Below are 22,356 nucleotides of genomic sequence, written 5' to 3'. Positions count from 1 at the left end.
TCAGGAGAGATTATCCACAGATTCTTGTTAGAACTCCAATCACTCCAATTACATTTGCTCCAAAGTGACTTTTCACAGTCATCCGACCAGGGATTTCTTTAGCCATCAATTAGAGACGTCGCTTCTAATCTGAGCTGGCTTCCCAGACACTGGTCATTTCCCATTAGAGTCATTTTCCCCAGGATCCCGTGGAGCGATAGACATCTCCGCGGCTCAATAGAGGAGACGTGGAGGAGACCGTAATTAAAGAGGTGGCATTTACTCTCAGTCAGGCCCTCTTAGAGATCTGAATCTGCAATTACCTTCCAGAAAATAGCATTGTCAGGACAGGACCCACGTTAATAATGGCCCCCATCTCTGGGGCAGGGTACAGAATGCAATCATTTCCACTGAAGCCGCACTTTGATTGTTTATCGCTTTACCCAGGGTTATCAGCCACTCTACTGTAGCGAATGTACACAGAAGGAAATAATCCTATGGGCCACTAGCTGGGCCATTCAAGTATTTTGCTGAGTGGTGACTGCTCTCATAAAGGGTAGCTTTAACACCATACTCCTAATGGTTGTAATATCATAGATAGGATTCACGGACCGGCCGCCACTAAGTCTCACTATCTATTTACTCGTATCGCTCTCTCTCTCCCTATCTCTCACACACTTTCTCTCTCGTTCACGCATACTGTGAGTGCACAGACTCCCCTACGCCTCGACCAAACGGTGCCTGACTTTCCAGATACTTTATCAAGTGCATAAGGACCATTTGCACAGAAGGCAATTAAAAGCTTTAGTGGTTCCTGCAGGCTGAGGGGTAGTTTGGGGGCCCCAGTCGACACATGAGCCAGCACCTTATTGGAGAGGGCTGGCTTTGTGCAGCAAAATGGCTCCGGTAATTTATACCAAATAGACTGCAGGTAGGGTATGAGAGCCAAGAGGAAAGCATCTGCATTAATCAATATGAAATTATCCAGGACGTAATTTGTGGAGGGCAGCCATGCACCTGCCTAGAAATGTGATTGGGGGAAGCCTGCAGATAAATAAGTGACTAAAGACGGCTGAATATCTGGTAGCAAGAATAGGAAAAGAGATCCAAAATCAGATCCAATTGTCTGTCGAATCACAAAGAGATGAGATGACGGAGGACTGAATTCAATATCATTTTGAAAATACTGATTTATAAAACACACTGATTGCTACTGACAAAAAGTTGTAAATACTAGAATACTAGAATACCAAAAAGCTTTAGGCTACAACAAACATGCACATGTTTTCCAGTAAATGTGACTTGTATCCCAAACAAATGCAAATGTAGGGAAGTTTTAGTCAAGGGTTGTTAGGAAACAAATCTATTTGCATGGTAAATTCTGCTGGGAGAGATAAGCGTGTCCTTAAAATGACCATATGCAAAGGTATAGAGATAGGGAGGATGTCCAGCGGATTATCGCGTTTGCATATCTTCTAATCAATCCACTTCCAGCGTCCATGTGTTCAAGGCCAAGATCACTGTGTCGTGGTTTTGAATCGTTCTTTTGTTTAAGTAGATTCTCTACTTTTCTTTGTCCTAAACATCCTGATATGCTCTTCCGCTGCAAGTTTCCAACGTCGTCAGTGTCAGTAAATAGAGGAGAGGCGGAGGGCATTCTGGAGATGGTCTGGCCCTTCTTTGGCAGCTGGTGACCTTCCTGGTCTATATGCTCCATGGCTCTCTCCAGTCTCTTTTTTCAGCTTCCAGACAGCCCGGCTCTCTTTATCACTCCCCAAGATCAGCAATTGCTCACCGACAGTCTCTCAGTAATGCATCCATGCTGGGTATCTCTTCTGTGCAAGGCTATGTGCTTTGCAAATGCAATACAAGGAGTGAATACAAGAGAGAAAGAGTGGGGTGGAGGAAGAATCAGTTCAAGTACCATCCAAAATAGAAATATTTGAAGACTAAAAATGTTACTTAAAGGTCCCATGTCATGGCCATTTCTACTGATCATAATTCCATTGTTGAGGTCTACTAGAATAGATTTATATTGTGCAATTTTCCAAAATCACATTGGTTTCTCATACAGCATCTCTGTATAGTATGTGTATTCACTCTCTGTCCTAAACGGCTTGTTGGAGCTCCTGCCCCCCCCTCCCTATGAGCACAGTGGCCGTCTGCGAGACAGCGAGACACAGCCAGACCCAGCCCGAAACCAGCCCGAACACACACACACACCCGCAGCCTGGCTGGGAGTTTGTGTGTGTGCTCACACACCGACTCACAGCCTCGCCACGTCCCGCTGTCTCAGGGAGGAGAAATCGGCGGAGCTGCAGCTGAGAAAAGTTTGAGTGTGTGTGTGTGTGAGGAAGTTCGCTGATTAGTCCATTTGGACCATTCCACGGACTTAACCTAACGGCTCCGCAGACGTAACGTAACGGCTCCACGGATTGGTCTATTTGGACCAATGGGTCCATTTGGGTATGGGCACGTCACTGTACCCAGGAAGAAAACAATGGAAAAAGAGAAATCTCCAACGAGGCGTTCTGGGGCAGCATAGACAGGTATTTTCTGTGTTAGAGTTTTACTCGCTACAGGGTGTACTTTGAGGGTTTGTGACTCTGCAGACAGTTTACATGCAGAAAAACCTTCATAACACACAAGGGGACGGGTAATAACCGGAAAAGCATGACATGGGACCTTTAAAGCAAGATGGCATTTCATCCTTCATTGGACAGTTATAAGTTGAGGGTAACAGGAACATACTGTACAAAGAGATGGTTGGAGACGAGGACATTTATGCTGCTTACATTCTGTTTGCTTTTTAAATTCTATGTTTGCTTGTTTTTTCACTTTTGTTGATTATTTGTCTTTGGTATAGAGGTTAATGTGTTTTGGTTTTAATCTCAATTGCAAAACTTGCTTGATTTTCTTTAGTTTTTGCACATCTGCTGCTTTATTCAAATGTAGATCTCAAAACACGTATGTACCTTCTGGACTTCAGGGTCACCATGATGTCACTATCAGCAATATTTTTATGTTATGGTACACCTGTCAGTCAGGCATATGTACTATTCATCCACACTGCACATTTCGCCTATTTTTCAATTGCTGGTGTTTAAATGTAATTGTAACAAGGAGTAATCAAAAAACAATAAATATTATAATAAGAGAGCTTTCCTATTAGACATAATAATACAGACTATAACCATGAAATATGCATAACATATGATTCACATTCATTTGAACAACAGGTTGTGTAACATTTGACTATTGAGGTTTTTGATGAGTCAAAAGAGCCAATTATGCAGAACGAAATATTGAAAAACATTTAAAAAGCTTCCTGTGATTCATGGTTCATAAGCGTAGTACCACAGGCTTAATTGGTTGAATTCCTCTCTTGGCAGACACGGAACTGTACCCCCAGGCATGGATAAAAAGACTTCTAAACTCCCTTTTGTGTAGCGAGGAGATGAAAGGGTAGAGAAGACATGAGCTTGTCATGAAGAAGCCGGTCCTGGCAGCCAGTTAGTGTCTGAGTGTAGCAGACCAGAAGAATGACAGGTTATCATCAGATCCCTGCTTGAGAGAAGAGACGCTCGTCATCAAGTCATGATGTTTTATTTCTAACTCTAGTGGCGCAGCCAATCATCCTCAATTCTGACATGCAGACGGCACATTGTTTACAAATATGTGATGCTGAATGTACAGCAGTGCATAACTAGATTTAACATCTTCATTTGCCTTGGTAACTGTGGCTGCAATATTACAAAATAAAAAAAACAGTCACTTTAAAATGTTACAGTTGATTACATCAATGCTGTTTAAGCCAGTGATGCTAGTGGGACAAGTGTATCTATTTGTTGAGTCAAATATTCTTCACTGGCCATCTTTTACCTTATTTAACCCTGTAGACAAGACTTTAAGCCTTTAAAACAAACAAACAACAGATAAAGAGCGCTGCAATGCTAACTGTCAGCAGAATAGTCTGTTAACTCAATATCAGCAAATGATTTGCAACAAAACTTTACTAGTGTTTTGTTATTTGTACATTTCAGTCACTTAAAACACACTACACTGTTCTTGTTCAGTTGTAAATAAAAATCTAATCAAATTGTTATAATCAATGTTATTGTCATTGTTTGATTCAGAAACTGTGTGCTGGAATACACAGTCAACAAAACAAATCATGAGCCATTGTTCTTACACTGTATGAACTGCACATCCATAATACACAATGCATTATCAATGTGGAATCAAAAAAACTCTGCATACAAGAAACACACTGCGTGGCACTCGCACACATACAAACAAACACGATCACTCAAATCCATTCACTCTTCTTACAACAGTCAGTACAATGGTGTTGCACAATATCTCTTTCACAATTTTGTTTTTATGTTTTGTTAAAAAATGTAAAGTCTTGATTGAGTTTACAGTACCACATGTTGATTTCAAACTTAAACATTGCCAATATACTAAATAATAGAAAGTAAACAAATGTTACTGCTCATCCCAAAAGTTGCTTTAATAGTCACACTTTTTCCCCCAGGTTTTCGGGCTACTCGGGGGCAGAGCTAATTCAAAGACCGATAACAGATGTAATGTTATGTTGCTGTTGGAGCTACATTGACACACAAACAAACAAACAAGCTTGAAACTTGTACATAAGATTATCTTGTTAAATGGACAAAGAATAATGGAACAATTATCACACTAGATTAGTTCTCTTTAATCAACTGACATATGGAAGAATGTGGTTGAAATGTGTTCATCTTAAAACTAATAATAACTTTAAGTAATTAATAGTACAAAAATGTAATACTTCATTTGATAATCAAAGTAGAATAAAAATGGAGCCCTTTTGGTTAAATGAGTGTCTCATTTCCATACCAAGCGGTACTATTAATAACATAGAGCAAGTGTGCAATTTCTCTCTCTGCTCCATGGGAAATGAGCTATGAAGAATAGCAATAATTGTCATTGGACATCTTTGCAACAGAGCATCTGCTCGATGCCACATAATCAGGGCTGTCAAAATCCTGAAAAGACTCAAAGATTGCTGGGAAGGAAAACATGGAAAGCACTTAATTGAGCAGAATGAAAATGGAAAAAGAAGTCTTGTTTAATCTCATTACTCCTCCTGCACTCCCCTCGCAAGTTCTCTCTGCCAACTCTGGTGTTATAACCCTCGAGATGTCACAAATCACCTTTTGAATTGTCACATTTAAAAACAACTCTCAAATCACATGCAGGTTATAATTGGACATGCATATGGATAGTAACTTTATAATGTAGTTTTATATGCTTAAAGATAATTTGTTAGGCATTTTACTAATACAAATAGTATACATAGCAGCATAGGAAGTCCTACTTCTGTCCACTGAAAAGCAGTGTTAGCAGAACTCCTTAAAAGGGGCGAAATCTCTCTTTTTATAGGGTCATAAGAGGGAAAAAGAGGATTTCAAAGCTTACTCAGTGATTACATCTTGGGAGTCCCGGTCCAACGCACAGGTTTAATGGAGCTGCACATTTCACATATGGGCACTGAGAGCGGTATTGTGGAATTCAGATTTTCAATGATCTGAATAAAATTCAAACGCAGACCTTTACTGATCACACGCCACAAGAATAAATTCATTTCTTATGTCTACTGAATGTTTACTTTCCGTCTGCCACTGGAAACCTGCATTTATTAAGAAACTTTACATTTCGCAAAGGGATTATCTTTAAATAGGTGAACCCTCATTGCCTTACTATCAGTGTCACATTATATCTACTCGTTTAACAGAGTTTGAGTAAAAAAGCTATACGCATGATAGTAGGGAAAATAGTGGATTACACTGGATCAAGCTTATTACTGTATGTGTGAAGTTATTCTTAAATCTGCCTATGGATTATATGGCTTTCTGCTCTTGCCTGGCAGCCCATATACATGCAGACATATAAGTGCTGCTTGACTACCACTACCCCTGCTGTTTACTTTGTTGTGTATTAACCCTTAAATTGTTTCGGTATCCTATGGGATCAATTTTACAGGCTTTGTCAAGGCGTAGCATAGGTGTGGAGGTAAAATGTGTGTAATACAGGTGTCATATTGATGTAATATTGTTTATTTTTTGTGTAATATGGTTGTTATTTTGGTGTTATAAGCGTGTAATTTGGGTGTTTTAATGGTGTTATATCAGTGTAACATGGGTGTAAAATAGATCAAATATGGGTTTAATAATATATAAATGTATACCTTTGCAATGTATCACAGGAGATGAAGAAAAGTGGTATTTTGAAGACAAATCTTGAATTTTGGCCATTCTTAGCCTATACACATTAGAAAATAGCAATTAATTCATTTGCCAATTTCAGGGTTAAAAAGACTAAGGCAAACACAAATGATAATAGAGACTGGGTTTCCCTGAGGAAGTGTTATTTTTGCTTTACAAGTGTGTGTAGAAGGAGAAAGAATGTTGACAGTGAACAGCATCTACTGTAACACTGGTTGGCAATTTACAGTGCAAAATTCCACAACATTGCGTGTTATGTAATAAAGCTTGTGATATAACTGGTACCACAATGAACCTTACAGCAACTTTATTTATATTTCGTCAACTACACAAACTTCTCATACCCACAGAAAAGAGGTAAAGGACACGTTGGATGTCACAGAGACAGAAAAAAAATGATCTTCTTAGTAAGAAGGGAATACTTAATTCCGATTTGCATATTTTTCATGAAATATTCCATGCATTCTCTTTACACCAGTGTGATTAGTTTGGCAAGGGGATTCAAGGTGAGGCAGTAGACAGTGTTAATGACAACCCACGGAATTATTGGCATTTTATGTAGTTGGGATAAGATTAATCGTTTTTCACGGCCATATTCAAATGAAAAATCATATGCTCAAAAGGATTCTTGCAGTGCATGCTGTGAATGAAACAATAAAGTGTGTTGCTTATTTGTTTTTTACACTGATACAACACATCGAAACATAAGGTTTCCACTCAAAATTATCCATGGATCAATCACAGGCAAAACAGATGAATACATTTTGTGTTATGACAAGAAACTAAATAGATCAGAATGCAGTTTATTTGTATTGAGTTTTGCAAAAGGTGTTCTGAAACATATGAATAAATATGAGGAAAAGATCATAGACTGTATTTAAAAAAGATATAGCCTACAACAAAAACTTCAATATCAGCACATTATCCCAAAATACTTCACTTCCTCAGAAGAAAAAATGACTTTATCTTTTGATAGTAATTTCGATATTGGAAACGATGGTATTTTAAGAACTTTCTTCGGGAACTAATGGCTAATTTTCCATATCCATCATCTCAACATTTGGGTATTACCATATATCTTATTGCCTAGATGTAATCAAATTAGATGAAATTGGAATCTTTGGTCCTTTCTGCTGTCTCTTTGTTCAGTTTTATGACTTTATTTCCAAGACACTGCAGAAAAGTGTGACTAATGTCAGACTCAATTTTCCTCTCGACATCTGTACGGCCGTGTTCTGATAAGGTCACCGGGGTTCGTCTTTCCACCGCAGCCTTTTTTCTTCCTGCTCATAAGTTCTGTCTGTATGAGTCTCCATCACTGAGGGCATTGAGAACTTGTAATGAATAATATCAGTAGTATTTGGAGATCCTCCTAATTAGAACTCTATTGTAGGTTGGAGGTAGGGGAATGTCACAGCCATTGTTTAAGGAGACATTCATGCAGAGGGCTTTTCATACTTGATGAACAAATCAAATATAGGACAAAGACACAAAACAGGTATTCAGTGCTATTCATCCTGGAGCCAAACATGCGCCGAGAATAGAAATCTGACAATCAAACTGATATGAAACTTTAAAAAAAAAGAGCTCAGTATTAAGGTGCTCACGCTGTGCTCCGCGCCTACTGATTCAATGTCAGCGCTTTTAAAAGAATAGCAGATAAATGCAATTAAATGATTATTCCTGAGTCTCCATTTTCTTGAATTGTGGGAAGATGTTGTCCGTCGGTACTTCAGTACAGCATGTTTCCCTGCCCTTAAATTAAACTGATTGAAATTCTTGATAAGCATTGCTGTATCTCTTCTACTGTGATCTTATCATAAATTCCTTCTGCTTCAAGATGAGTCAGAGAATCGTCACTGTGATATGAAAGATATTTGATGTGGGCTTCGGTATCAAAATGTGACATTTTGCTGCTGTATTTACAGTTTATTTGACCGTACCCTAACTGGCTTTCATAGGTGTTCCTGGTGTTTATTGTCACTAAATAACGCACAAATTCACACACTGTACCATACTTGTACATGAATGTGGACTGATTGGTGCAGAGGAGCCATTTATCGCTCATTCTGCAGCACAGTGTCCATCCATCTGAAAGGGAATTAGTTATCACAGGCCTACAGGGAGCCATTATAGACTATTGTTTCAGAGAATGGCTTACTCCAAGCTGCTTTGTGTTTGCTAGACGAGAAACATCAGAAGCAGACAGAAGAGACAGTGTGAAGGCAGGCTGCAGTTAGGGGGTTTCATCATTCGTATAAGCTACATTATATCAAGGCTTCTTTTTTTGTAAGTGTCTCTAGCCATGAAGATGGGCTATTATAATAGGCAGATGATGAGCACTCCCCCTGCACTCACATACATTGTTTGCATTTCTTCCTATAAGGACCCTCATGTGACATAACTGACTACATTAATAATTGTAACCCCGTTCGAAAGAGCAGTAACCTATTATCCAAATCCTTAACCCCAAATACCCTCATTCTTAAAATATCCCCTTAAGGAAGTGAGGGGATTGCCAGAAAGACACTACATAATATCCACATTATGAGACTAGCATTTGTTGTAAACTCAACCTCATTATTATTTTCAAAGGAGTGTTGACAAAAGAGAGACATGAAATCCCACATAGACTGACCTATACGCCTAAAGGACAATGTTTTCTGTTTGACTTCAATAGCAACATTTAGCCTAAGAATAACAGAATGTCCTTGAATTTGTAGTTTTTATGTTGTTATGGGGTAAACTGTACCAAATCGCCAAATAAAAACACTAAGTCTATATTTTTGTCCCAGTGAGTATTTAAGGTCCATGAGGAACATACAAACTGATTCATGTAAGCACCTTTAAATAACATAACAAATAATTGTATATTCATCAACAGGGACCAAAAACAAATAAAAAGTACATGATACTTATATAGAAATTGTTTTGGCTAAAAGAAAAATGCATATAGAAGCCATTTTCAGAGTGTACTTTAGTGGAGCTCTTCAATGAATGTAAACTTTGAATGTAAGTTCCTTTCATATTAAGAATGATAAAGTTATATTATGTGAATATAACTTTAATTCAGGAACATATTAATCATATTCATGATTCTTATTATTAAATGTATTATTATCATTATTATTATTATTATTATTATTATTATTATTATTATTATTATTATTATTATTATTATTATTATCATTCTTGTTATTCTAATTATTATTATTATAATTTGTATTATTATCCTTTATATTATTTAATAGTTGCATATTGTTAACTATTAAATAATAACACATGTTTATGTCTGAAAAAGCGAATAAAATGAGAAAAAGCAGGATGTGATCCAACTTCGCGCATGCGCAACCGATATATTTTCTAGCCTGTAAAGCTACCAGCCAGCTAGACAGATGTAAGCTAGCACAGATACAAATTAGACAAAGAAACCTTGTGAAGAGACTGAGTGAAAAAGAGTTTAAAGTAACGGAGGGTGAAAGGAGCGACTGTGACACAAAGCTATATGCGTTACTCGATATATATGGAAGTATGAAATTGAAAGGTACGCAGTCACTATGTCTTTTTAAACTTTTTGTGAACAGCCAGTGCAGATATTAGCTTCGGCTAGCTGCTAGTTAGCCGCTGTTGTTTTCCCACCAGCAGATTGTACCAAAACGTGAGGGTTTACGTTAGCTCGGTAGTTAGCATCCTGTCACAGGGATCAGTGAAGGCCCTTTGTTTTACACCGGGTAATGCGGTGTCTAAACAGCACATTACCAATATAACGTGAGGTATCCTCAGCTTGTTTGTGTTGCAACAATGCGTAACGTAACTAATGTAAGTCAGCCGTCTTATATGTGAACAGATTGATTGTTAATGTGATTTGTGCTAAGGTAGCTGATCAGTGTTAGCTACAATTGCGGTCTGAGCTAAAGTGAAGTTAACATTAATCTTGCTATAACATTAATGTTAGCTTGTGTTAGCTAAATACGTCTTTCACACACAGTTGACACATTCACGTAATGTAATGGTTTTTCTTTTAAAATATCATTCTTGGTTAAACTAGCTACAATTGTAAAGGACGGCAAGTGCGATGAAGTAAAACCGTAAAGAGATATTGATGATGTTTTGGAGATTAATGTTGACACTTTAGCTGATGCTACGCTATTATTGAGCTGTTACTTTCTAGTGGTTTCGATGTTCTGTATTAATGGTAGACACATCCGCTAAAGTATGCTGTGCTAAAGTATATAGGCTAAAGTATGCTGTGCACCAATTAAAGATGTGATAATCCAACTCCAAACTAACGTTATGCAAACTAGCTTGTTGCCTCTTCTGATAGCATCATTTCTGTTGTGTTGGGCGATGTTGCACGACTCATGCTAATGTGTTAGCCAAACAAAGTTGCAGGTGAATTTTGAGTTAGCTAATTTAACCATCTGGCTAATAGGCCGCACAATCAGTTGTATGCTAGGCTATTCGATAAAGTGTACAAAACCAGTTAACATTTAACATGCTTAAGGCCTAGCTCTGTGGGCTATCAATCTGCTATCTCAACGTTAACTGTTGCCCTCAATTTTAATAACGTGGCATTTTTCACTCGTTTGAAAGATCTATTTTTCAAGTGGTGTCACTTTATTGTCAGTTGGATCATTTGCATCCAAGTATATGTCTCAGTTCTGGTTTATGTGAGAACTGTGACGTTATTGTTAGAGGTTTCAATAACGTTTGAGGCTCACTTTGATTACTTTAAGATAGGTTTATTGTGTCCATTTCTATTCTTTTCCTCCTAGAGTGGAACATGAAGATGGGGCCATGGGGGATCCTGTGATAACTTAGAAACATTGCATCTTTGTACATTTCAACCATTCAAGAGGTGATGAAGCTTTAATTTCCTCTCTGCTGGATTCTGTTGACATATTATAGCTAAAGATGTTTAGTTGCTTTTTTATTCTGCAAAAGTTGTTAAACTTGTCATTGCTAGCAAATATCTGCATTATCACTAGCTTTAAATATGTTCCTACTTTCTATCAGTATTATATATTCTTCATGAGATTTAAAAGCACATACACACCGTATCCTTTTATAGTCCCTGCATACATGGTCCTCAGTGCACATTATCTCACTCATTATGAGGTAACACATATTTATAGCCGCAAACAAGATTACAATAAAAAAACAAGGTTAATGTAAATAGTGGAAAAGCTGGAAAGTAACCCAGTGTATACACATGAAGAACAACAGTGACACATGCACGTTTACTTTACAGGACATGTATATTGTGAATCACATGGGGTTAGGAGGCTTAGGTACTTAGATGAAGGATCTGACACTTGTAAGAGGAGAGGAGATGTCTCTTCAGTTTCAAGCTAGGAGGGAACATAACATATTTACAAATATGTTTCTGCTATAGCAATCATGGCCTGTGTGAACTTAGCAGTTCCTGCGTTGGCTTGGGTATACTTATGACTTAACAGTTTTGCCACTGAAGTGAAATTAATGTGGCATTTTCCTGTAAAATAATGGCTGCCTATATAGCTTAAAACAACATGTTGCATTTGCTTTAATCACCATAATCGCCACAGGCTCACTAGCAAGGTCAACTGAAAAGATGGCAACCTATATTTCTCCTTCTGTTTCAAAATGAATTGCTTGGAGATTATGCCTACATGTTGTTAAAAATCTTTGCAATCTAAGATTAGTCTCTTCAGGTGAACTTGTTGCTCAATCTGGCACACCGCTTCATTGAATCACACTTCAAGCTCTAGTATTCATGTATCTAGGAAGGGATGTTCGAGTAAAACTATAGTCAATTGATTATTCAAACTAATTTTACCTGCAGAAATTATTTCTAGTGAGTTTCATTGCATGTTATGAGGGTGAAACCTGCAGTCCTCGTTTTTCTAGAAATATATTCCAGAATTAACTTGAAGCCAATAGGAGCAGCTGGCTGAGACGAGTGTATCTTCCAAAGTGGAGGTCTTTAGAGTACACAATTCCCATTTATTTTTTACTATCCATCCACTGCAGCCCAAAAAGTCTTTAATGTCTGTGACAGAAGGAAAGAAGGAAGGACTGAAAGTGTTAGGAAGGGATCAAATAACGGCCAAAACTACATGGAGGAATAATTATAGCAAGCAAGACTTTTCATTCATTGTTTAAATTAACGCCTGTCTTTTGTTTTAAGAATATCCTTCAATGCATATTTTTTCACCTTTTGAGGCCAAGTTGGCTGCAGCTAATTGTTGGTTTCTTAGTGTTTTTTTTGGGAATAATACAGACTTACCACTTGTCACACCCTTGTATGCATTGTGTCAGGAATGTCATTTCATTGGTTGTTTTGGTTTATTGAGATTAGCTTCTTTTAGAGGTAAGGATGAGCATTTATTTGGCTGCATAGTAAGGGGCTGTGAAAGGAAAGAGGCTTTGTTTTTGCAGTGAATCTACATTTAAGTGAGCACTTTTATTACATATCACAAACATTTTATTTACTATGTACCATGGTTACATTTGCAATACTCATCCCTGCACATACTAAAGTTTACAATAGAGAGCATTTACATTCTTCTTCTTATGCTACTAACTGATTTCCTAAATGTGATGTGATGTGTCATTGAAGTACAAGACTTTAGGATACATTGAGCATTTGAATTTGACAAATTATGTGAATAATTTCACCATCTTTGTTTTGTCTGGCTTACTTTGACCTGGCAGTTTTATCAGGGAATCTATTCCCTGCGTGTAATTGATGTTGTTCTTTTGGGCAAAATTAATCTTACTTCTTCTTTTTGAATGATTAGTGCTTTAAGGACGAAAGTGAGTGGTACCCCGAAGCCAGTGATGTCACGGGTTCCCACCCCTCCCCCTCCTGGGGAGATGTCAAGTGGACCTGTGGCAGAGAGCTGGTGTTACACACAGGTATGGACAGAACTAAACTCATCAAATCATGTTCAATTTAAAAAAAAGTTCAATTTATGTTTTTAAATAGTATCACACTACCAATCATTTGATTTGAGCTTTTTAGTTTATGCTATTTATGTTTACAGGGCAGGCCCTTTTTTTTTTTGCCGAAATGTTAACTTTGACAAATTACTGTAATCCTGGGTGGATTGTCAGACATTGTTTCTTTTTATTTTATTGAAAGAGCTTGAATTGGCATGACAAGCCATTATATTCCTCTTTTACTTTTGACTATATTTAAAAAAAGGAAAGAAACCAAAACACAAAGAGCTTTGGTCTGATTGGTTCTGCATGTTTCTTCTTTCAAGGTCAAAGTGGTGAAGTTTTCGTACATGTGGACCATAAACAACTTTAGTTTTTGCAGAGAAGAAATGGGGGAGGTGTTGAAGAGCTCCACCTTCTCCTCTGGCCCAAATGACAAGATGAAATGGTCAGTACTCAAGCAAAACCTCTGACTATAATATTTTGAACGATGCGAAAATCCCAGATAGTTTATAAACAATTGTTGGCTTGTAAAACCACATACGATTATCATTAGCTTGTTGCATTTATCTAACTGTTTCATATCCTTGTATTTACCTAAACATAAATGTCTGCATGTTTTCTTTCACTGTGGGAACTCTACACACAAGTGATAATTAGACTGCCTTTAAAACCAAGAGAGAATCTCCCCTGAAGGCTCGTCACAGTCTCGCGTTCTCACTAAAGTGCTAAAAGCAGACTGTTGTCGTCCTAGTTTGAGATGTGACTTATGTGTTATGTTTTCTTTTCCAGGTGTCTGCGAGTCAATCCCAAGGGACTCGATGATGAAAGCAAAGATTATCTGTCACTGTATTTACTCCTTGTTAGTTGTCCAAAAAGTGAAGTCAGAGCTAAGTTCAAGTTTTCGTTGTTGAACGCTAAAAGAGAAGAGACAAAAGCAATGGGTGAGTACAAGCAATCAGAACATCAACACGTCTAGTTATACTTACATACTTTTATACTTCCTTTTTGTTCAATGCAATATCAAGACATGGTTTTATTTTCTTCTCGTTGCAGAAAGCCAAAGAGCATATAGATTTGTCCAAGGCAAAGACTGGGGTTTCAAAAAATTTATTAGGAGAGATTTCCTCCTTGATGAAGCCAATGGCCTCTTACCGGATGACAAGCTCACCCTCTTCTGTGAGGTAATTCATCTACAGTTCTTGCCTTTGAATTGACTCTTAATATGAAGAAGTACAGTCTCTTTGCCTTATGACGTTTTTGGGTTGTCCCTCAACACCCCCCTATTCTTGAGAAAGTGAAAGCTCAGCCTGGAGTGGACTCAAGGATTAGATTTTGGGCACCAAAAGTCAAGGTCACTGTGACCTCACTTCTGTACCTTTTCTTGTCAACACGTTATCTCGGGAACAAACAGGATATTTTTCACATTCAGAATAATGAAGTAATTTGATTTTGGTCACTGTGACTTCACAGAATGTTTTTTTTTGTTCCCATAACTCAATTATTCATATGACGGTTTTGCACAAATGTTTTGTCTGGATACAAATATAAAGAGTTGACATTTTGGTCAGATGGATGTAAGCTGAAACTTTTGACGTAGGTACACAACTGTGAGGTGGTGACTATATCTTATGAATGCCATTATTTGACCCAAAATGCAGCTAATATTGCTGTGCAACACTGTTCTGACATGATGTAAAATGTTGTATGCACACGTTCCACCTCCCATCCATACTCTGATCTGTCCAAAGGTCATGGCAATCTCTGTATCATTTATCGTTTTAGGGAAGAAAATGTGCCATCTAGTATGCTTTGATGCTTTTATCTGTACTGGAAATGATTCTGAGTTCGAATTGATACAAACGAGCCGTAGTTTTATACATTTTGTTGGTTTTTTTTTCATCGCAACTACCTTTTTTATGATATTTCTTGTGACGCTTCTGTTTTCCTCATTCCCTATCATTGCATGCAGTGCCATATTTCTGAGCTGCTGTTTTGTTTTTATTTGGCATACAAATGACTAAATTGTTGCATTCTTCGTTCTTTGATGAAGCCTCTTAATCCCTGTTGCATTGAAGCATTTATCCCCCTGGTTTAACATTAAGTGAATCAAGGCTGGAGTCTCTTAATTCTTATCATGACCACTTTTACACCTGAGTGTAAGCCGCCATGCCATTTAACTACAAACACACCGGTGACATTTGCTTCAGATGACATTAAGCTTTTAGGAAGTGGAATGCTTCCCCCATCTTAAATCATTTACAGCGATACTTGTTTTGGAAATAATTGAATTCGGGGTGTCGTGAAGAATAAATGTCTCGTGAAGTTTTCTTACAAAGGACAAGTTAAATGAGGTGTCAATGGATTTTGATTTAAATGAATTTGGCCAAATACTACCAGAAGCAGACGGTGTGCCAGACTGCAGATACACAGATTCAACAATTCCAGGGAAATTGCCACTTAAACAAATAAACAAATTGCATTCAAATTAACGACAAAATGCCTTTTCTCATCAATTAGGTGTTTCAGCAAAGTTCATTATTTCAATATCCAAAGTCCTCCAACTGCAGAGTCTTGAAAAATATGCTTTAATGGATCTAATTTCAAACTAATTGGACTGTTATCCTATTCCGTCAAATATAGTTCCTGCCTGATTTGTTAGGTTGTTGATGAGACTTTGTTCTCTCTGTGCTGTTTCCCCTGTACAGGTAAGCGTTGTCCAGGACTCTGTTAACATTTCGGGCCAGTCCAACATGAACATGCTGAAGGTACCGGAGTGTCAGCTGTCTGATGACCTGGGGAACCTGTGGGAGTGTTCACGCTTCACGGACTGCAGCCTCTACGTGGGGGGGCAGGAGTTCAAAGCCCACAAATCCATCCTCGCAGGTAAGACCGGCCCCAGACCCAGCAAACGGGAGAGAATCCCCCGAAACGGCCCTAGCAAGACACGTCTACTCCTCTTCTTAATGGCCTCTGGTGAAGAGTTATAAGCACCTGGAAAGGCTACAGAGGGTCTGTATTCCCGGCTTGATTTGTAGACTAGTTCTGCAGTTGGCTCTAATCCCCACTACCCCTGCGTTGCCCTGCTTGACCCAGATGTCGCTGGGATCCAGCAGATTGAGAGGCTGCTCTCCTCTCCTGCGTGTCGTCATTAGACATGGTGGCAGCTGCAGTGGACAGGGGGAAAATGCTGACAAAGGCCCAATCCCAAACCGCCCCCTACACCCTACCCCTCCGTTTGCGCGTTCGCGCGGAGGGTCCACCACATTAAGTGCTGTTCCAAACCAACGAGTGTGGAGCGGGGTGGAGGAGTGGGCTATCAAGCCCTCAAACAGCGAGTCTGCAGCGGTGCTGACTGGAGACCGGTCTCTACCTGACCGGTCTCAATGCTGTGTGTGTCCGTCAGGAAACACGCTGTTAGTAGTTCCAGCAAACATCCACTGATACATTGCGATGTTAACAACCTCATGATAACCTCATATTTTTTTAACTTAGGATCATACCTGTGTTTAGTCTAGAAAAAGGTAAATGTGTGCATTTTATTATAAAGTTGTGTATATTTACAGACTGTTGAAAAAACTAAGAAGCTTATAAACATCAGGTTTAAAACTAAAATAGCTTTACAAAAAAGTAACACAATTAAAGATGTTTGGAGTTTTATTTTAGTTATTAATTTTTTTTATTTTTTGTCTAAGAGAAGCTGATTTGAAACCGTTGTTACATACAGTTACGGCATTTCCTGTTTCTGCCGGAGAGAGGGGAGTTTGTTTCAAAGCTTGCCGCTGTATTTACTCCCTCCATCTGACAGGAGGGAGCCTCGTTGAGCTGCGAGTGTCACTCCACGGAGTTCACTCCGTCACGGTGTGTAGGGGGTAGGGCGTGGTTTGGGATTGGGCCAAAGTGGCAGCTATACAGATTTAGCTTGACTTTTTAAGACTGTCATAGTTCAAAACTGATTCCAGATCAGAACTGAACCTTTTTATTTTTACAAGACAACTGTGTCTTATGCCTATTAATACAAATCAGGATACATTTGGTGTGCTTAGTAAGATGTTGATTGGTCATTATATTCAGAAGTGCTTAATTATTATTTATTTATTTTCAACAGCGAGGTCACCTGTCTTCAATGCTATGTTCGAACATGAAATGGAGGAGAGTAAAAAGGTAAGAATAATTAGTTACAACTGCATTTTGTCAAGGCTTATGCTACTTTGCTAATATTTTGATGTTGTGCCACAAATGCAACAGTTCCAATATATACAGACATTAATGCTCTGTCGTGTATAAAATGTAGCCGCGTCTTAACTCTGTGCTAGTGAGTCTTATTTCTGGGAGTTTTTCCAACATGTGCAACATAAAAGAAACCTTTTGTGTTCCCTTGCAGAACCGTGTTGACATCAGTGACGTAGACCCGGATGTCTTTAAGGAAATGATGGGCTTCATCTATACAGGAAAGGCCCCCAACCTGGAGAAGATGGCAGACAATTTGCTGGCAGCTGCAGATAAAGTAAGTGTCATCCTGTGCAATGTACAAGTCTGAAGAATGTTAGTGTAAAAAAAACAATTCATCATTTGAGAAAAAGGGTGGTGTGCTAAGTATACTGATTGAATGAATTGTTGGAGCCTGCAGTTAGTGAACAGGCCAGCACTAAGTTCAATAAAGCTAAAAGGCTCATTTTCTCATCTCATAGAACATGATGGTTAAGTGTGTACAAGTTATCATTTCATACAGCACCATCAATCTTCATCACATCCTACTGTGTGTTTGGAAGGCTTGAAATGTAATGTTTTGAGACTGTAACAGATTTACGTTACTGAATGGATTGCTAGGGCATGTGTGAATCAATAATTAAATATTTCTCAGCCATTATCTTTGTGTACAAACGATGAGCATGCTACTGAAATGGCGTTTAATCTTGGCAGTATGGGAATAACATCATGACAAAGAAACTCTGTTTTTGTCTAGGGAACTCTTGCTATGCCTTTTTTTTATTCAAGATAATATATGCTAACCTTCATTATATACACAAAACATTGACATCAGGGATACACGGGTACACATACAGGGTACAAATTATAAATATCTTTTAAAGAAATGTATAAAAAAAAAAAACTATTTTACGATAACTTCATGTCTTAAGAAAACACTACATGACATCACATATAGGCAAAATAAGATATATGCTGTTCAGTCCCCAGATCGGATTTTCTTCTAAAAATATATTTCCAGTGGATGTAAACATTATAAAGCCCCATTTCATCAGCTTGTGAGGTTTTATTTCTAATCAATGCTACTTTACAAAAGCAAGTTTTTCAAATATTTCTTCGGTGACTGAAGCATCATATGAGCTCCCAAATCCTTTTCTAGACATACAATATTCTTTCACTTAATAACAGACTCCCCTTGTTTAGGCTTAGATCAAGAATAAAGTACTCATCATGAATTTGTTCTTGGCTTATTACTGAATAGAGAACCAGACATTTGAGCAACAGCCCTACTTCTCACTCGAAAAGCATCGCAATCATTGCTAGAGTCAAATCAGATATGCCTTGTGGGTTAACTAGGTAATTCCTGTTTGTAAACCTTGCAAAACACATGAAGGAGCCAGCTGGTTTTGGATCCTGGTCAACTAGTTGTTTTCAGAATAGTTTAGACAAAACCCTAACCCAAATTTGCATCAAGGGTGTAACAACTGCTTTTTGTGTCCCTCCTCTCCCCCGCGACCCCAGTACGCTCTGGAGCGTTTAAAGGTCATGTGTGAGGAGGCCTTGTGCAACAGCCTTTCAGTGGAGAACGTGGCCGACACCCTCATCCTCGCAGACTTGCACAGTGCCGAGCAGCTCAAAGCACAAGCCATAGATTTTATCAACAGGCAAGTATCGCAAAAAGAGAAAAAAAAAAGAAAAAAAACCTCCAGTGATAAATTCCTGCTGCCATTTCTGTTTACCCGCCCTGAATGCTTACCTTTTTATCTCCTCGCCATAGGTGCAGTGTCCTGAGACAGCTGGGCTGTAAAGATGGAAAGAACTGGAATAGCAAGTATGTAATTAGCTGATATATGTGACACAAGATGAATAACACCCTCTTATCTCTCCTCCCAACCAGATGCATTAGAATTCATTGTTTTAGCCCGGGCAGACAGAGTGCTATTTGCCTTTTCAGTTTGAAGCTCCATATCTTTGTATCCAAGTTATTAATAGACTCATAGCTGGATAAACCCTGGAAATTGAATATTTTGGAGAATTCTAAAAAGAAGGCAGCAAAGGAAAGCTTTTCTCTGAGGTGATATAGTGCGTTGTCACAGGGCACCTTGAGATGTTAAACTTATTTCTGTCTTTGTTGTATTCCACGGTGTGGTTTCTATTCCCACATTAATTTCAACCTATGCACAGAAAGCGCTAATGGCCCTTTTCAAGTTTACCACGCGACACTCGAATCAAGTGCCCCTTATTTGCTTTGTCATTACCATCTCATTTATGCTTATTGATTTTTAATGTGCACATTGTCATGTCTTAACTCCATTTCGCCTGTGCTTACAGTCATGCTACAGACATAATGGAGACTGCAGGCTGGAAGTCAATGATCCAATCCCACCCCCACTTGGTAGCCGAGGCCTTCCGCGCCCTGGCTTCAGCACAGTGCCCACCCTTTGGTCTTCCCAGGAAACGCCTAAAACAGTCCTGACCGCCCGACTGTGCCCCAGGACTTTACTGGAGGTGTGAAGCATGGGTTTACAAAGGAAGGACTAGCGAGGGTACCACTCTTTATTTCCACCAAAACTGAACACACTTGAACACAGAAGAGTGGAGCTTTCTGACCAGGGATTTGGGGAGGCTGGCACTTGGACGACTGACATCAGCAGATCGGGAGGAAAACAATTTGGTAAAAATTGGTGTTGCTTGCTTGCTTTGCTGCCCCAACTGAAATCTGTTCAGCCCGGGTAGCAAGTCAAGCTGTCTGCTACTCTTTTTTCCCCTGTAATTTAAAAAAGGAATGGCCTTACTATATCTGCCATTGCTCTGGAGCTGCTCCGGAGTACTTTGTCTATTTTACTCTGTGCCTGCCTTGTCACAAAGACCAGGCCTCCTCCAGGTTGCACTAGTTCCCATGAATAGTCATTTTGATATGGAGTTCTATAGGAACGTAACAAAGGTTATACTAAATGGGAAATATTATATATTTGTAATGTTTAGCCCGTTTTGTGACTAGACATTAAAAAGCATGAACACTTTCAGTGCAAGGTCAGTTCTTTACACTTTTTAAAAGATGTGTATGCCCCATATTGATGGCACCATTTCTATGTAAATGACAGTTGAACCATCTTCAGAAGACCAGTGTACAAGAAAGTCTGTTCTATTGCGTATTTGTGGGGAAAAGATGTAATCTGCCATTATGAAGTCAACCCTTAAAGTACACGTGAGACGGAAAGTGTCTATACTTTGGCCCTAATATATTAAAACATTGGAAGTATTTACTCAGTCTCCCATCTGAACGGCATATTCCAGATCATACGTCTGTGAACTGTTATAGATTAAATTGAGAATTTCTGTCCTTAGTATCGCCACCTTGCAGATATTATATATTCTCAATATATTGTGGTTAACTAAAACGTGGAGAAACTAATGCATGGTCATGTTATCGTCAAAGAAAGTGTCCAAGTACCAATTTTGTTTTTAACAATTTATTTTTCTGCAATTATCTGACATTTCTGTGCAGAATGACATGGATTGAGTATGTGCAAAAACAATTTCCTCTAACATGCTTGGATATTTGTAGGATGCTGAGCATCACTTCTACTGGCAATGTTATTCTGTGTTTGAATGGGGGGGGGGTTGTCATGTTTATTCAGTCCGTCTCGTATGTAGTGTGGTGTGACCGACACTTCAGAGGATTTTGTAAATTAAAAGAGTAGCATCGTTTTTACATGATATTACTCATCATTCAGAGTCATGTCGAGATGTTGAAACTTCTTTTGTTTGGAAGCAAAAAGATGAAGATGTTGTCTGCAAGAATGCCTGCATTAACCCATTAAACCATTTTCCAGCAGCCTGAAGAAGAGCCTTTTTTTTCTTGTTTGAATCCATTGACAAGACATGAAGGAATGGTGATTATTTTCCAAACTGTTTCATTTTTAATGACCATGTTAATGGACGCGAGTGTCAGGCTGAGGTTATTATTTTTTTCCCTCTCACCCCTTTTTAAATGCAAGATTAGAAAACAACACTGAGATAATCAAAAGAAAATGTGCTCGAACTGGATTAGCATAGTAACATGTTTAATGTTGAACCTTTACAGCACATGAAAGGCCTCTCTTCCTCTTGTGTTATGTGTGAATGTTTCTGCACAGACTCTAATTAAAGTGAACACAGGGCCGCTCTTCCCTGCTGGAACAGAGACGTCTTCATCAGCGGCGCGCTGATCCCCGTCCGCCCCTCTCGGCACAGATCCAGGAAGAGACCCGATACCATCTATGCTTTTAGGATGCCTCTCCAACCTTTTATCTTCCTCTTTCGCTTTCCTCCACTAGCTGTTATGCTTGAAAGAGGAGATGCCTGCAGTGGCGTGGTCACAATTGGAAATGTGTTCTGTCATAGGAAACGAGGTTGTTAAAGAGGCGGTGGACAATTACACTGTGCCAGAACTTTAGATGCTTTAATATAAATGTGGGCATGGTCAAATTGGTCAATTTGTGTGAAAATAGCCCCGTCATATGAGCCCAAATAACAAAGTGTGGCTGCAGAAGAGTGTCCTCACTTAAAATACAGACACCACCATTTCCACCATAAATAACTGATATTTTGAGACAAAGGAATCACTATTTTGTGAAAATATATTTTGAACTCTTGTATGTAGTTTCCTTTTGTATCCCTGAGGATATTTTGACGAAGTTTAGGGTCAGGAAAATGTCAAATCTAGCCATACCTGGGATCTGTACCAGGAGCAGCCTTCATGCATTTGAGCCTATGCAGTAAGAGTGTACTAAATGCATGTCTTGTTGCTGGGTTACTATCAGCTATAAGCAAAGTTTGCCTTTCTAATTCATTTTCTCTTTGTGATTGTTGACTGTCAATCCAGAGATTTAATAAATGCAGCGAAGCTTTACATTTACCTAGGAAATAACATTTTAGCCTGCCGCAAATGTCTCTTAGTACATTTTATATTAAAAAACACTTCAATTTTTTGTAT

The 22,356-nt window shown here is 38.6% G+C and overlaps 1 protein-coding gene across 3 annotated transcripts; it reads left to right on the top strand.

Moving 5' to 3' along the window:
• Positions 1-9,601: 9,601 nt before the first annotated feature.
• On the top strand, positions 9,602-21,226 carry spopla (speckle type BTB/POZ protein like a). Of its 3 annotated transcripts, none has more exons than XM_034134410.1 (12): positions 9,602-9,789; positions 11,021-11,103; positions 13,028-13,145; positions 13,496-13,617; positions 13,962-14,113; positions 14,226-14,353; positions 15,878-16,055; positions 17,278-17,333; positions 17,554-17,676; positions 18,900-19,042; positions 19,156-19,209; positions 19,710-21,226. In XM_034134410.1, the coding sequence occupies exons 3-12, from the start codon at positions 13,068-13,070 to the stop codon at positions 19,852-19,854; spliced, it is 1,179 nt and encodes a 392-aa protein (XP_033990301.1). In that variant the 5' UTR covers positions 9,602-9,789; positions 11,021-11,103; positions 13,028-13,067; the 3' UTR covers positions 19,855-21,226. The 3 variants fall into 3 exon arrangements, with proteins under 3 accessions (XP_033990301.1, XP_033990303.1, XP_033990302.1); XM_034134411.1 differs by lacking the exon at positions 9,602-9,789 and adding an exon at positions 9,817-10,064 and having other exon boundaries at positions 19,710-19,854; XM_034134412.1 differs by lacking the exon at positions 11,021-11,103 and having other exon boundaries at positions 9,608-9,789; positions 19,710-19,854.
• The last annotated feature ends 1,130 nt before the right edge of the window (positions 21,227-22,356 follow it).

This window comes from Trematomus bernacchii, unplaced genomic scaffold, assembly GCF_902827165.1.
Source record: "Trematomus bernacchii unplaced genomic scaffold, fTreBer1.1, whole genome shotgun sequence".
Lineage (NCBI taxonomy): Eukaryota > Metazoa > Chordata > Actinopteri > Perciformes > Nototheniidae > Trematomus > Trematomus bernacchii.
The sequence above is the reverse complement of the archived record's forward strand: the minus strand, read 5'-3'. Positions and strand labels throughout refer to the sequence as shown.

Coding starts and splice junctions, on each gene's coding strand:
- spopla (XM_034134410.1), top strand. CDS start 13,068: ATGTCACGGGTTCCCACCCCTCCCCCTCCTGGGGAGATGTCAAGTGGA. Junction 13,146..13,495: donor AGAGCTGGTGTTACACACAG/GTATGGACAGAA, acceptor TCTTCTTTCAAG/GTCAAAGTGGTGAAGTTTTC. Junction 19,043..19,155: donor GCCATAGATTTTATCAACAG/GCAAGTATCGCA, acceptor TCCTCGCCATAG/GTGCAGTGTCCTGAGACAGC.